This window comes from Carassius auratus, chromosome 2 (assembly GCF_003368295.1).
Source record: "Carassius auratus strain Wakin chromosome 2, ASM336829v1, whole genome shotgun sequence".
Lineage (NCBI taxonomy): Eukaryota > Metazoa > Chordata > Actinopteri > Cypriniformes > Cyprinidae > Carassius > Carassius auratus.
In genome coordinates, this window is record NC_039244.1 from 17,497,005 (window position 1) to 17,510,900 (window position 13,896).

The window sequence follows — 13,896 nt, forward strand, 5'->3', positions numbered from 1 at the left end:
AACTATGGTTAATATAGCAAAACCATGGTTAATTTGTGGTTACCATGGTTTAACTATAGTAACCATGGTTTTTTGGTTTCATTTGTAGTAAAACCATGGTAAATTTTCGTAAGGGAATTTACACTGCAACAATGGAGAAATTTTCCTAAATACAAGGATTTTAGTGAGTTTAAATTTGAAACAATGCCTACTTTTACAGATATTGAATATTTGCATACATATCTCCCCATTCACAGATACACATTTTTAGTGGACTCAAAGCTATTTGGATTTAAAACCGACATGATTTATAAAGAGTGCATGAATGCATTCATTTCACACTCATAAAAAAAGGCCTTAAGGTTTAAAATGGTTAAACAAGAATATATAATTTCTGAAATTAAGACACTTATTTTGATACTCTTCTGTTTTCTCTTTAGGACATTATCTTTCAAGAACTTGTCATGTCCATGTAAATGCAATGAAATATACATGTACTTTTCTGTTATACACAATGTCAACTTAAAGGAAACTAACTTGAAATTCATTACATAACATTCTGACACCAGTGTGTTGAAAGAAATTCGAAAGAGGGCTCAGAAATATTAAGTTAATTCTGAGGGCCAGGGTACAGGGCTTTCAGTGTGGTGCACGTGTGTACCGAATGACCGAATGCAATATTTTGTGTGCGGAACATAGGTACATTTTCGTGTTTCTAAACTAACATATTAAGTGACGGAAGTCTCCTCGTTCAGCGCAAATCCCGCCCTGCAGCTGATTCGAAGGCAGGTGAGACACTGACTGCGTGGCGTGAGCGTGGCGTTTCTGCTTCGCGTTTTCTGTGTCTTTACACACCAGAAACGTGCCTGACGCGGCGCTGGCATGCTGCTCCTTTTGTAGGTAACATAGAGGGAGACCGCGGACAGACCAGGATCTCGTCTTCACGACAAAAATATATATATTTTTCATGTTGAGCATAAATATAAAGCCTACTGATAAAGGACACCGTCAACAGTATTGACGGCAAAATAGACTTATGTTTGACAGGTGCAATATGCCATCGTGTCACCGGTCTAAAGTTTTCAAAAGGCATCACGTGAGTGTGAACATCACTACAACTAGGACAAAAAACGATTGTAATTGAAACGCAGCTCCCGTCGACCTTTGCTCTTAATTCCGATCAGTCCAACGCAATAATGAAAGCTGAGCAGGTCTAAAGACTGAAACTTGATGCTCCACTTTGGAAAAGTTATATATATTTTTTAAATATGAGCAGGCCTACAAGCTGGGATTGGTAATGCTGCACTGTAATCAGTTATTTATTTTATATATATTTTATTAAAAAGTATTTTAAAAAGTGTAAACAAATTGTAAAAAAAAAAAAAAAAAAGTTTATAGTAATAAACAACCTGCAGTTTAATGTTTGATTTCTTTCCCTTACTGTACCAAAAAAAATAAACTGAACAGTGACTTTAAAACCAAGGTAGTACTGAACCGTGATTTTTGCATACCGTTACACCCCTAAAAAAAAATATATATATATATATATATATATTTATATATATATATATATATATATATATATAATTAAATGGCACTCAAGACCTTATGGTCCAATACTGTTTTGGGGGCTAAAGTACACACTTAATTGTGTGCGGTTTTGCAAAAATGGACAAATCAATCTCAAAATAATCATATGAGCAGTGGTAAAACATTTTAAAAATGAAAGCAGTCACCAATAAATAAAACAATGATTTAATAGATTATATCTCCATTTCAAAAGCCTTAATGTACACAAATGATTGTAATTGTCCCAACATATAAGAGCAGCTCTACCTGACCTGCTTTAGTACAGTTTGTGTCTGGCAGAGGGCCAGAGGAGCCCCACTTGAAACTCAAACACCATCAGCTCACATAACCTCTTACAAGCAAGCCCCAGTCTCACACTGGCAGCATGCACATAAAATAAAAAAAAGGTGACAAAAAAAAAAAAAAAGAGGACAGGCTCAATACGAATCTCTAGTTTTCTTTTAAAAATCAAATATATAGCATATTTCTACCTGTAACACAAGCATAAACTTGGTGCAGATAAAAAATAGCAAAAGTGATGGAGGAAAAATAAAATAAAAAAGACCTCAGAGATGTTTCCCTGAAATCCCAGCCTTCAGCAAACCTGAAAAGTCCAAAAATGCAAGAAGACATTGCCACTGGTATTGGTGAGCAAGTGCAAAGAATGTGTATCTGTATGTGCGCAAACACAAATGTTGAATATGAGTGGACCGAAACAGCCATCAACGGCGATACACCCCAAATGCAACAAAACTAAAGAAGATGGTGATGCCCACGAGTGAGGCGGTGGCAGGTGCAGTGAAGAACTGCCGGTACTGGATCTGGAAGTACCAGAGTACAGACAGCATAAACACAAACAGAGGCACCATGAGGCTGCCCACATTGAGCGCCACATGAACCTGGTCAGCAGCCCGTGCCCCGGCAGGCATGGCCCGAGTGGCATTCTGTGAGATGTGGCAGTGCAGAACACTGTTGTCGGACAGGTTGAGGGAAGCCAACGTCTGAGCATCGTCCTGAAGGAGCTGACCCTGGTAAATCAGACGTACCTGGTGCTCCTGTCCAGCAAAGTAAGTCCTGAAAATATAATCAAACACATAGATGTTACATTCACAGAAATACAAACACCTATACATTCTGCTTTACTTGTTTAAGCTTATAAAAAATTAAGACATTTTTAGGAGACGTAGTTGCTTTGCAGCCTGAAATGAAGATAAACAAAGTTTTTGTTTTATCCAGCTTTTTACTCAGTGCAATTTAAGTGCATACCTAATTGAAATATAAAAAAAAAAAAACAGAACAGAACACATTTTTTTTTTTGAAAAAGGATCATGTCCTTGTGTCAGTATTTTGTCGAACAACCTTTTGCTTTAACTACATCCTTTAGTCTGTTGGGATATGTCTTGGTCTCTACTAACCGCACTTCTAGACTTGGCAATATTTGCCAACTCTTCTTTGCAGAACTGCTCAAGTTCAGTTCAGTTTGATGGAGACTGTTTGTGGACTGAAGTATTCACATCATTCCACAGATTTTCAGTGGGGTTCTCAAGTCTGAGCTCTGACTAGGCCATGCAAGGACATTCACCTTTTTTCCTTCAACCACTGTGTGGTCAGTTTTGCTGTGTGCAGGGTTTCTGCAGATATGTTCAATTTTTAAAAGGTAGTTCGACCTGTATTCTGCTACGGTGATTCTCTCTGATGGTAGCTGCCAAGATTGAGAGAAAATAAAATATTCAGTCTGATTGTAAACAGTTATTTAGTTTTAGGCAAGATATTTTAGCATTAATGTGACCAAAAATATTTAAGACCAATTGAATCTGAATTTAAGACATTTTAAGACTTTTTAATGCCTTTTATTAGGGAAAAATTATTTAAGACATTTTAAGGACCCCGTGTGTGCTTTAGGTCATTGTCACACTGGAAGGTAAAACTTTTCCCATTGACAAATTTATGGCAGAGGGCAGCAGATTTTCTTTAAGAATTGGACAGTATTTTGCCCCATCCATTTTCCCTTCTATCCTGACAAACATCCCTATAACAGGACATCATCACCTCCGTGTTTTAATGTAGGAATGCTGTTATTTGGATAGTAAATAAATTTTAGCCTCATCTGCCTCAGAATCTTCAAGATGCGTTTTGGCAAAGCTCAGTCATGACTGCATATGGCCTGTCTTGAGGAGCGGCTTTTATCTTGCAGCCCTCAAATACAAGCCACATTTGTGGAGAATTTGTTATATTGTTGTCACATGCGCACAATGACCACTCTTTGTCATAAATTCCTACAATTGCTTCAGAGTTGCTGTAGGCCTCTTGGTAACCTCTCTGATTACTCCTGGCTCATTTATCTGGTGTGGAGTGATTTCCTGATCCATGGAGGGTCTGTGTTGTACCAAATACCTTTCACTTCTTAATAAGAGACTTCACGGCGCTTTTACGCATTGACAGAGCCTTTTAATTTTTTTATCTATCACCTGACTTGTGCCTGTCCACAACTTTATCCTGAGATCTTTTGACAGTGCCTTGACATCCATAGTTGATTGTTTGCTTCAGTTGAACGCCTAAGGACTGAAATGCTCCAGGGAAGCTCTTGTCATGCGGAGCTAATCAAAATGAACACAGCTGATCACAGTTGAAAGTCAAATGGCTTTGTGGGCCGTTAGGGCCTTTCGCACCGCTTTAGTTCCAGAACTAAAGGTACAGTATTAAAGTACTGGGACGATTTTGCACAGACTATTTCCCAGTACCATTAAAAGGGTTGCATTTGCTCTGACAGTGTGTACTAGGATGTGACAGAAGCCAGTCGACAGCAATGTAATTGGTGCATGGCATTCAACAACGTTAACAAAGAAGAAAAATGTTAACAACAGGAGGATGGAGGATGCTGTGATCGGAGCTGTATTTTGTTGTTACAAGTCATTTTTAGGAGGGGGTGATCCTTTCCCACTTAGTGATTTTTTTCCACCCTGACATGTTGGTGTTACTTCTTTCACTTGGATTTTATACAGTAGAGTAAATACAGGTGGATAAAACAAAGACTGCATCAGTCTTCATTTTCTGACTGCGAAGCAACTAATTGTGATCGTTTTAAAAGGCAGTGATTCATTTCTATACCCACTGTGTGTGTGTGTGTGTGTGTGATATATATATATATATATATATATACATATATACACACACACACACACATATATATATATATATATACATAATCAAAAATAATTGCTTGTAGATTCTGATTTCAAGGGGTGTTAAATTTGATACAGTAGAACGAGTTTATACATTAAATGCTTACTATAAGCACAGTTCAATTCACAATTAATGTAAACATTGTTGTAATAAGATTTAGTGTGTAGCTCCAGATAAAATTCAATAAAAAAGCGAAAGAAAAAAAAAGCCAACTCATAGCCTTCAGCAATCCAAAAAAATGTTCAGGAACAAATAATACATTCAGGTTCACACCATGCAAAAATGCAGGCACAAATGAAATTCTGTCCTCTAAAAAATGCAGTGCTGATGAATTTTAATGCAACATTTTTGGGGAGTTTGGTGGAAAAAAAAGTGTTCAGCGAAATAGTGTTTTAAATGCTATCATTAATAAAAATAAAAAATACACGCATCCAAAAAAGTCTTGACCAGGTGCAAGATCAAAGGATGAATAAAAACATTGAAAAAGGATCTGCACACGGTTATGCTCCCTTTATTTCAAGAAGTTAAAACCAGCAGTGTTTCAGTCAAAGACCTTTGACAGAAACATGAATTAAAGTTAACTTCTTAATTCAAGCCCTTAGGGGAAAGAGTTTTAAGTGTGTAAATATTGTTAGCTTCCCTTTTTTTTTTTTATAAGATATTAACAAATTATGCTAACTTGTATGTGGGTCTCTTTGAAAAGAAATTCATATTTAATGGTCTAAAGAAACTTTACCTTTTTTTTTTTAATATTGTAATTTGGTGAAGTTATATTGATGATATTTTTGTTATTGTCAGGTACTGAAAATCAATTGCTACAATTCCAGTTCTCTTAACACTTATGATGAACACTTACACTTTACAGTGAATTATAATGATTCATGTGTTACCTTTTTAGACATTCGTATTATTAGGAATGGCAATAAAATAATCACAGATCTTTATAGAAAACCCACTGACCGTAACACACTTTTGCATGGACCGAGCTACCATCCTACAACTTTAAAATGTAGCTTGCCCATTAGTCAATTTAACCAGATACGTCGAATTTGTAGTACTGAACAGTAATATATACAACAAAGTACTGATCTGGTTAACAGATTTAGGGAGCGAGGTTACAATGAAGATTGGATACAGTCTGCAGTTAGGAGATTTGGAAATGATAGTCAAGAGACCTCTCTAAATAAAAACGCATTAAAATCAGAAAATAAATCCATTGTATGTACTGTTCAATACTCTCCTATTTGTTCAGATTTAAAAAATATCATAAATAAACACTGGTATATCTTAAAATCTGATCCTCCCCTTAGTGAGATCTTTGAAAAAACCCAAAGCTTTGTGTATAAACGCTCTGCTAATATACGTGATCATCTTGTAAGAGCTGATGTTAGTTTACCTGAATGACCGACTCATTTTTTATACATCCCTTTGGGTAATTATTGTTGTTGTCTTTGTGCCCAGAGTAATTTCACTATAAAAACAAATGTCTTCTAATCCTCATTCAGGAAGGGAATTTAAAATTAAGGGTGTCATCACTTGTACTACTAAAAATGTTATTTATATGATAAAATGTCCATGCGGGTTGGCGTGTATATGAAAGAGACAATGTGCTTTAAAAACTATGATTGCAAAACACTGAAGTAGTATATGCACAAATTATTAAAAAAAAATAACAGCAGCACTACATTTTAATTCAAAAAGGCATAATCTTTCCACACTTAGGTATATTGGAATTGAACGTGTTAAAGTGCCTAAGATAGGTGGCGATGTCAACAATATCTTATTAAAAAGAGAAGCTAACTAGATTTACAGACTTAATACTATTTCCCCTAAGGGCTTGAATTTAGAACTTGACTTTAATTCATGTTTCTAATTTATTTATTTTGTATTTAAGAGCGATGTTTTTTTTTATATGGTCTCGTTTTGTACTTGTATTTTATATTGTTAAGCATTGATCAATTCTAGAATTCTAGACTTGAAAAGCAATTAAAAAAAGATGGGGTGTGCTGGTTTTAACTTCTTAAAATAAAGGGAGCATAACAGTGTGCAGATCCTTTTTCAATTTTTTTAAATGAAATTTTTAGCAGAGATTGTAGGTATTCTGTAAAGCTGCTCAGAAAAGTTTAAATTCCATTCATAACAGAACAAAATAACCTCTTCCCAATGAATAACTTCCCAAAACTAAAAACTCTTCGATCTGACCTATCACCTAGCAAAAGAGTGCATTCACCTATACTGCAAACATGATATGGACTCCCAAATACTCAATTCCTCATATTTCCACTAGACACTTTGAAGTACACTTCTGCCTGATTTTAATAGACTGGTACTACTTGTAAGAATGGATAATTGTGTCTCACAAGGCTTAAGGATGTCTCTTTTTGGTTCACTCTTCTGACTGAAAGCATAGTGCTACACACTGCATAGGAAGAAGTAGTGGGGTTGGAACAAAAGGTCTCTGGCCGGTAACTGTGTGTGGGCTGCTGCAGCAGACATTTTCTTGGAAGAAGCCTTCTTTTGGATAGCCAAGGATATAATCAATATGCAAAAATTGAATAAACAAGAAAAATGTCCTCTGAAGAGCTGAATGGTCACTGTACAACTGCCATCTTGTTATAGGCATGAAAACAGAAGCAGCACGACAACAGTTTAAAATTAATTTGAGAATGCCTGTTAAATTATTTACTTTAATTGAATTGAGGAAGCAAACAAGACATGCAATATTGAACACAATTTTTGATTAAATTTACATAAAAGTTAAAGTTTTCTGGCTAATTCAAAAAAATAAAAACTACCATATTTCCATCGTTGTGCTGAAATTTATATGCTGCCTTGAGCATCTTAAAGGGTTAGTTTACCCAAAAATGAAAATTAGCTCATAAATGAATCACCCTCAAGGCTTCCTAGGTGTATATGACTTTCTTCTTTTAGACGAATCCAGTCGGAGTCAAAGATTTCAAAACCCTTTGATCTTTCGAGCGGTTTAATGTCACCCAGCGGGTGTTGCAGTGCATCAGTCCAAAAGAAGTTAAAGAGCCACACAGATGGGAAATCAAAAATTACCTGTATTACAGTGTATGATGTAGCTATCCATCTGTGTAAACAATGTGCAAAGTAATTAAACCAAAAAGTACACGATTTATAAAGGTATTGGCTTTTAAAGTAAGGAGTCGACTCTGAATCGCTGAAACAAGTCGTTATAGATTTCAAATCTTTTGCTCATCTCTATGTACGTCACTAGGAACACTTTGCATAATAATCTCCGCCCACCGTCTTGGGAGAAACGAAACTCTGACCTGCCCCACCCCCCCCACACAGACGCTCTGTTTGGTGTGAGCGCATCATGTCGAGGAGACGGTGTGTTTTATTTTCACTGCCAAAGAATGAAGATCAGAAGAACCAATGGCTAAAATTCATTTTTACCACAGTACCAGAGCAGCACAACAAATCCCTTTTGTTGTGTTCACAACATTTCACTGATGACTGCTTTTCTAATCTTGGTGAGTACAAGGCGGGATTTTCAAAGCGTTTGGCCATAAAAGAGGGTTCATTACCAACTTTATTTAGAACAACGAGCATCTCCGAATCACAACGCGAAGTATGATTATGAAGTTATGTGTCTGTTTTCTCCCGAGCGTCTTATCAGTATGTGTGCTGTCTGCAGCCTGTCTGCGCTGATCTTCATTTACAAACACGTGATTAAAATGAAGTGTAACTCCGTGAATACTCAACGAAGAGACATGAGAGATATATCTATAGAAAGCTTGACATGTCTACTTTAAAACTAAACAAGTGCTGCCGAAAACAGATATTCTGTGATAAAGTAATCCATATGAAAACAACACGATGTCTGCTTTTCATGTCTCCCTTCGTTAAATCTACTGTGACCACGCCTCCGCACTGAATGCGCTATTCAGATTCAAACTGAAGCGCGCGGCTTGAATATGCCCACACAGAAGAAAAAGCAGCGAGAATGTTCAAGTTTTTTATTTTACTGTTTGCTTCGCGGTGAGAGGAATAAGAGATAATTCACCCCAAACAGATGCTAACGCATAGTTTACCGTGGAGGTGTGTGCGGAACAACCAATCAAAACTGACTATGTCAGTTGACCAATCAGAACACAGTATGCTACCGAAAGGTGGGGTTTAAGGAAACTGAATCTTTTGAACAGCTTCACGCGAACCGTTTGGGGATCTCTGAGAATTGAGGTAATTTTAAAATGATATTTTGACAAAATGGCAATGTTTTTTAACCTTGGATGGATTTAAACCTAATGTACAGGACTTATAAACAGTGATAGGAAGCTTAGAATTTTCATCTTACTGGCTCTTTAAATAAAAAGTGCCCATCCATAAAAACAGCCCTCGGGGGTTAACAAAGGACTTCTGTAGCGAATCGATGCATTTTTGTAAGAAAAATATCCCTTCAAAACGTAATAATCACTTAAATGTAACTTGCGCCAACAGTTGTACATGGCAGCAGCTCCGGGCGGATGAGGTATGAGGTCAGTGTTGCGCATGCGCCGGTGAGTCTCATGAAAACCAACGTTTTCTGTAAAGATAACAGGCTTGTACTGACAGAAAAGGAGTTTTTATTTGCAAAGGCTAGCACCGGTATTGTCAGGTGCTTGAGCTCTTGAATTTACATTTAAAGGGGAATACATGAAATTATGCATTTTGGCCAAAAAAAAAAAAAAAAAAAAAAAAAAGTAAAGTACTTTGAGTTAAAACTTCACATACACACTCTGGGGATATCAAAGACTTATTTTACATCTTGTAAAAAGGGGCATAATAGGTCCCCTCTAAATGATTATTACATTTCAAATATGATTATTTCCTTACAAAAATGCATTGATTCAACTTTGTCACCCCCCAGAGCTGTGTGAGACACTTTTTATTAAGGATGGATGCTTTTTATTTAACTTCTTTTGGACTGAAGCACTGCAACACCCACTGAGTCGCATTAAACAGCTTGAAAGATCAAAGACAGTTTTTAAAATAACTCTGACTGGAAGAAAAGAGTCATATACATCTAGGATGACTTGAGAGCGAGTAGTTTATGGGCTAATTTTAATTTTTGGGTGAACTAACCCTTATATATATATAAAATGTATATGTTTTTTTTTGTTTTTTTATGGTCAGTTTTCAGTTGCTTACCGTTTAACGTAACCAATGGTGTCTTGAGGATTCACCTGTGCTGTCCTCTCTGTATCATTCAAGAACTTCAGCCTGAGCACCATGTTTCTTTGGGTGTCATTCAGTGCATCTTCGGCCAAAGGCTGTGTGGCACTTGGGGCGCTGGCTGGAGGTTGACTTGAGGGACCCGCTGATTCTCGATGTCTCAACCCATCCCTCCCAATACCTGCTTCTTCTAGGAGGCCTCCCTCTCCTTCCCCAGCCCTACTACCATCCGAGGATTGTCCCACTGCTCCCGCTTCTGTTCCAGGCTCACTCTTATTGTTCTCCCTGATGCTGCCAGGTGACGACGAGTCTGTGTTACCAGGGGGGAGTGACTCCTGGCTGTCAGTCTCTGTGGAGGGGGAGGTCCCTTGGCTGGGCGAGAGGAGGTGTTCAGGGGGTACAACAGTGTGAGTGGAGGCCCAGGCCAGAACCAGGACGAGCACCAGGAACACCACTCCAAAGAGCAGGGTGACCTCATCACCCACCCCCTCTATTAGAGCCATCCTGGTCTGCAGGGTCCTGGACTAAGGCAACTTCAGACTAGGCACCTACAGCATATATTCACAATTACTGAAGACATTCCAGCCAGTTCATTATACAGGGTCTGCATTATGCATCAGTACAGTGCTAACCATATTTATTTACTTTTTAAGGAAAAACTTCAATAATTTATATTCACTACAAAAAAAAAAAAAAAAAAAATCCAAAGTCTCTATTTGGTAACAGAACCTTAGTGGACAGAAAGCACTAAAACTTCCTGTTTCCTATAAAAATAACCATAAAAAAATCATACAGGGCAAACATTGCTCTTATTTAAATAATAGCCTTTCAGCATCCTAATAGCTTTAAAATATAACCCAAATATTTTACATTTACTAAGATTTAGCCCCTCACACTCAAATTGTCTGCTACCGACAATATAAATATATTGTGAATTAAGCTTGAGCTACAGTGGAAGCTTTAAGAATTTGTATCACAACACATTTTTTAATTAATTTATTTTTTAAACAAACTGTGTTATTCTAATATTCAATAAGACTTTTTTCCCCATATAACCATAACATAAAAAAAAATCCATCAAGAGGAATCTTTAAAATGTAAAAAAAAAAAAAAAAAAAAAAATTAAATGTGGTTCAAATTTGAGCCAATGATCACAGGTGGGTTCAGTTGCAGGGGCAAAAGGGAGATAATTATAAGGGCAAGACACCACAGGTGAATAACATACAAAGGCTAAATAACATATAATCATACTTCTCCAGTTGATTAATCACATAAAGACATCTCTGTTGTATTACTTGTTTTCTGAAATGTTATGCTTGAATATGTAAATGATGCATTATCCAATCAAAATGCACACATTTCCAGAAATCTGAACATTGTATTAAGCCAAGTTTAAAATTATTCTTGTATTTTGTTGACATATTACAGTTGAAGGTTTTTACAGAAGAGAATTTGGATATCCTTTATTACAGCTCAAATTACAAAAGTGTCTAGTTTCAGCAGACGGGAAAAAAAGTTCCTCGTGTTATTAGTAAGCAGCTAGTATTACATAAATCAGGCAAATCATATACAAACAAACTCCTCTGTAAAAAACCTTTAGAATGCACAAGGAAATAACACTTTAGGGTGTGCAAGTACTACTGTAGTAAACATTTCTGGCTCAGTGCATGAGAAAAAAAAATATTGCGAAAACAGCTTTTAAAGATGTATATTGTAAATGAAACCTTAGAGAGTAAAAACACACACTTTGTATTTGTATATTACTTTGAAATCGTATTTTAGATGTTTTCTTTCTACTAGTCATAAGACTAGTCTAGTGAAGACTTGACTAAAGCCAAATATCGCAAATTTGTAAAAAAAATTAACAAGCATATTAAAATAATAATAATAATAATAATAATTAAATAACTTGTTTTTGGCTGTAGTGTCTTGCTTTAAAAAATGAAAGCATATAATATAACCACATCTGGATTATTTTAGGGCAATAAATTGGTCTATAAATTTGATGTTTTTCCACAGCGTGACTGTTAAAGAAAATAGCCTCTGTGTACAATCCTTTAAACTGTTACAAGCATAAGCCGCAACCTTTGAACAGAGAAGCAGTGAAGTGGTCCCTCAGTTAACCTGACATTTCCACTCTTTAGATGTGGACATCAGCATGTTTCAGGTCACATCTCATACTGATGACAGCTGCTTTCATTACGCATGCTGTCCACTCCACAGTATTTCACAAGAGCAAAGATGGTAGAATATGTTCCTCAGAATGAGATCCAAATCTCTATTGCTTTCTTTCAAGCATGAAACAAAAGAGGCAGAACTTCTGTTAGGCAGAACATTGTCTTCACTTTCACATCATTTTACTCCATACAGTGAAAGTGAAGAGAAGCTTCTCCTCTTCTGCTCCACAGAAATAGTGACACGGGTTTGACACAACACGAGGGTCAATACATCAGGACATACTTTTCATAACTGTCTATATACAGTTTTAAAAGTAAAACCTTTTTTAAAAGCGTCATTTAAATACAAAGGTATGATCGTACACATGAACGACAGCTGAATTTACGCGTCTAATCATGAATTGTAATGAAAGGTAAGAGAACGAAGAGTAAACGAAAAAAACTGATCTCAACAGTCACGTAACCAATACAATCACAAAAAAAGTTTGACTTTTTTTTTGTTTTTTTGTTTTTTTACCAAAAAATTGATAATTCTAATCTCTTCTAAATCAATGAGTTTCGGTCTGATACGCATCAGGTGTGTGTGTTTATTAGTCAAAATCTGTCCCTGAAGGTAAAGGCAGGTCAGCGCTCGCGCACCGCTACGCCACGAAACAAGCTCGAGAGCAGCTAACACGAGCTCAACACAGCCGTTTCCTTTATCTAAGCCTCGGCTGAATGTGTCCTCGAAATTAGTGGAATTAAAACTTCTTACAAACATCTCCGAGGCTCCGAAAACCGTTGACTTACCGTTGACATATCACATCGTATGATGGTCCATGATTCTCACCGTTTAACGTATGAGCTTCCTTATCCCTGGCAGGAGAGAACGACGCCACAATAACGAACGCTACTTCCGGTTAAAAAATCTACCTTCAAAATACTGGTTTGACTGAAATCCTTTTAGACAACTAATTATTTAGTCAAAATTAAACCATTTTTTTTCCCTCGATATTATTAATCACGGATAACTTTCTGTTATTCTGGAAATAGAAAGTACTTAAAGGTATAGTTCAACCCATAATAAAAAAATAAAAAAACTGTCGGAATTTACTCACTTTTTCTTCAGTGGAACATAAAATATATTTTAATGAATTTCTTAATTGTCATCAAAACTGTTTTGTTACCAACATTATTTAAAATATATTTTCTTTTGTTCTTCAGAAGAAAGCCAGTAAAACAGATCTGGAACGACATGAGGGGGAGTGAAGGTGAACGGTTTCTTTAAGAAAATTCGAACACTTTAGCTGTCAACGCAGCAGTGCCAAAATGCACACGCGCTGCTCTTTTAGTGAATACGTGGTGCATGTATTTTGCAACTAGATCATCTGATGTTGCTTTAACTGTCTGTCCTTCACACACAGATGCTGATGTGACAAACCCAGAGCTGCCAATCGCACCTGTTCAGACTGTGATGAACGGCTGAATCCATTAAGTCTGACAGGCCAGCAGATCACCGCATAATCCCTTTGAAGTCGATCATCACGATTTACATATTCAGCTTGATGAGGATTTATGCTCAAATGAGACATATTGTTAACAAACTACCATTTACAGTAACTGAAATGAAGCTGAAATAAAATAATGTTAATAAAATTTTATTATTAATAATAATTAAGATTAGATTACTAAAATATCTTCCTTTCTGTTCCACGGAAAGTTAAACAGAAATGGAACACTAAGATAACTTAATTGAATCTGAAATAAACTATTGATAGTAATGAAAATTACTAATAATACTAATAATAATTTATATAGATTACAATGT

At 36.3% G+C, this 13,896-nt stretch overlaps 2 protein-coding genes across 2 annotated transcripts in view; one reads left to right on the plus strand and one right to left on the minus strand.

Moving 5' to 3' along the window:
- The window catches only part of LOC113118562 (nuclear receptor-binding protein 2-like), a 465,395-nt gene that overhangs the window by 176,314 nt on the left and 275,185 nt on the right, over nucleotides 1-13,896 (plus strand). The gene's annotated exons all lie outside the window — the stretch shown is intronic.
- Nucleotides 1,717-12,996, minus strand: LOC113118629 (transmembrane and ubiquitin-like domain-containing protein 1). Its single transcript, XM_026287962.1, has 3 exons — nucleotides 12,879-12,996; nucleotides 9,889-10,460; nucleotides 1,717-2,622 (listed from the first exon to the last, which is right to left on the minus strand). Exons 2-3 carry the CDS (start codon nucleotides 10,413-10,415, stop codon nucleotides 2,271-2,273), a joined length of 879 nt encoding a protein of 292 aa, XP_026143747.1. The 5' UTR covers nucleotides 10,416-10,460; nucleotides 12,879-12,996; the 3' UTR covers nucleotides 1,717-2,270.

Bases quoted from the DNA above. Each gene is read 5' to 3' on its own strand.
- LOC113118629 (XM_026287962.1), bottom strand. From the start codon at position 10,415: ATGGCTCTAATAGAGGGGGTGGGTGATGAGGTCACCCTGCTCTTTGGA. The intron at 2,623-9,888 runs GTAAGCAACTGA...TTATATTTTCAG, and splicing joins ACCATTGGTTACGTTAAACG to GACTTACTTTGCTGGACAGG.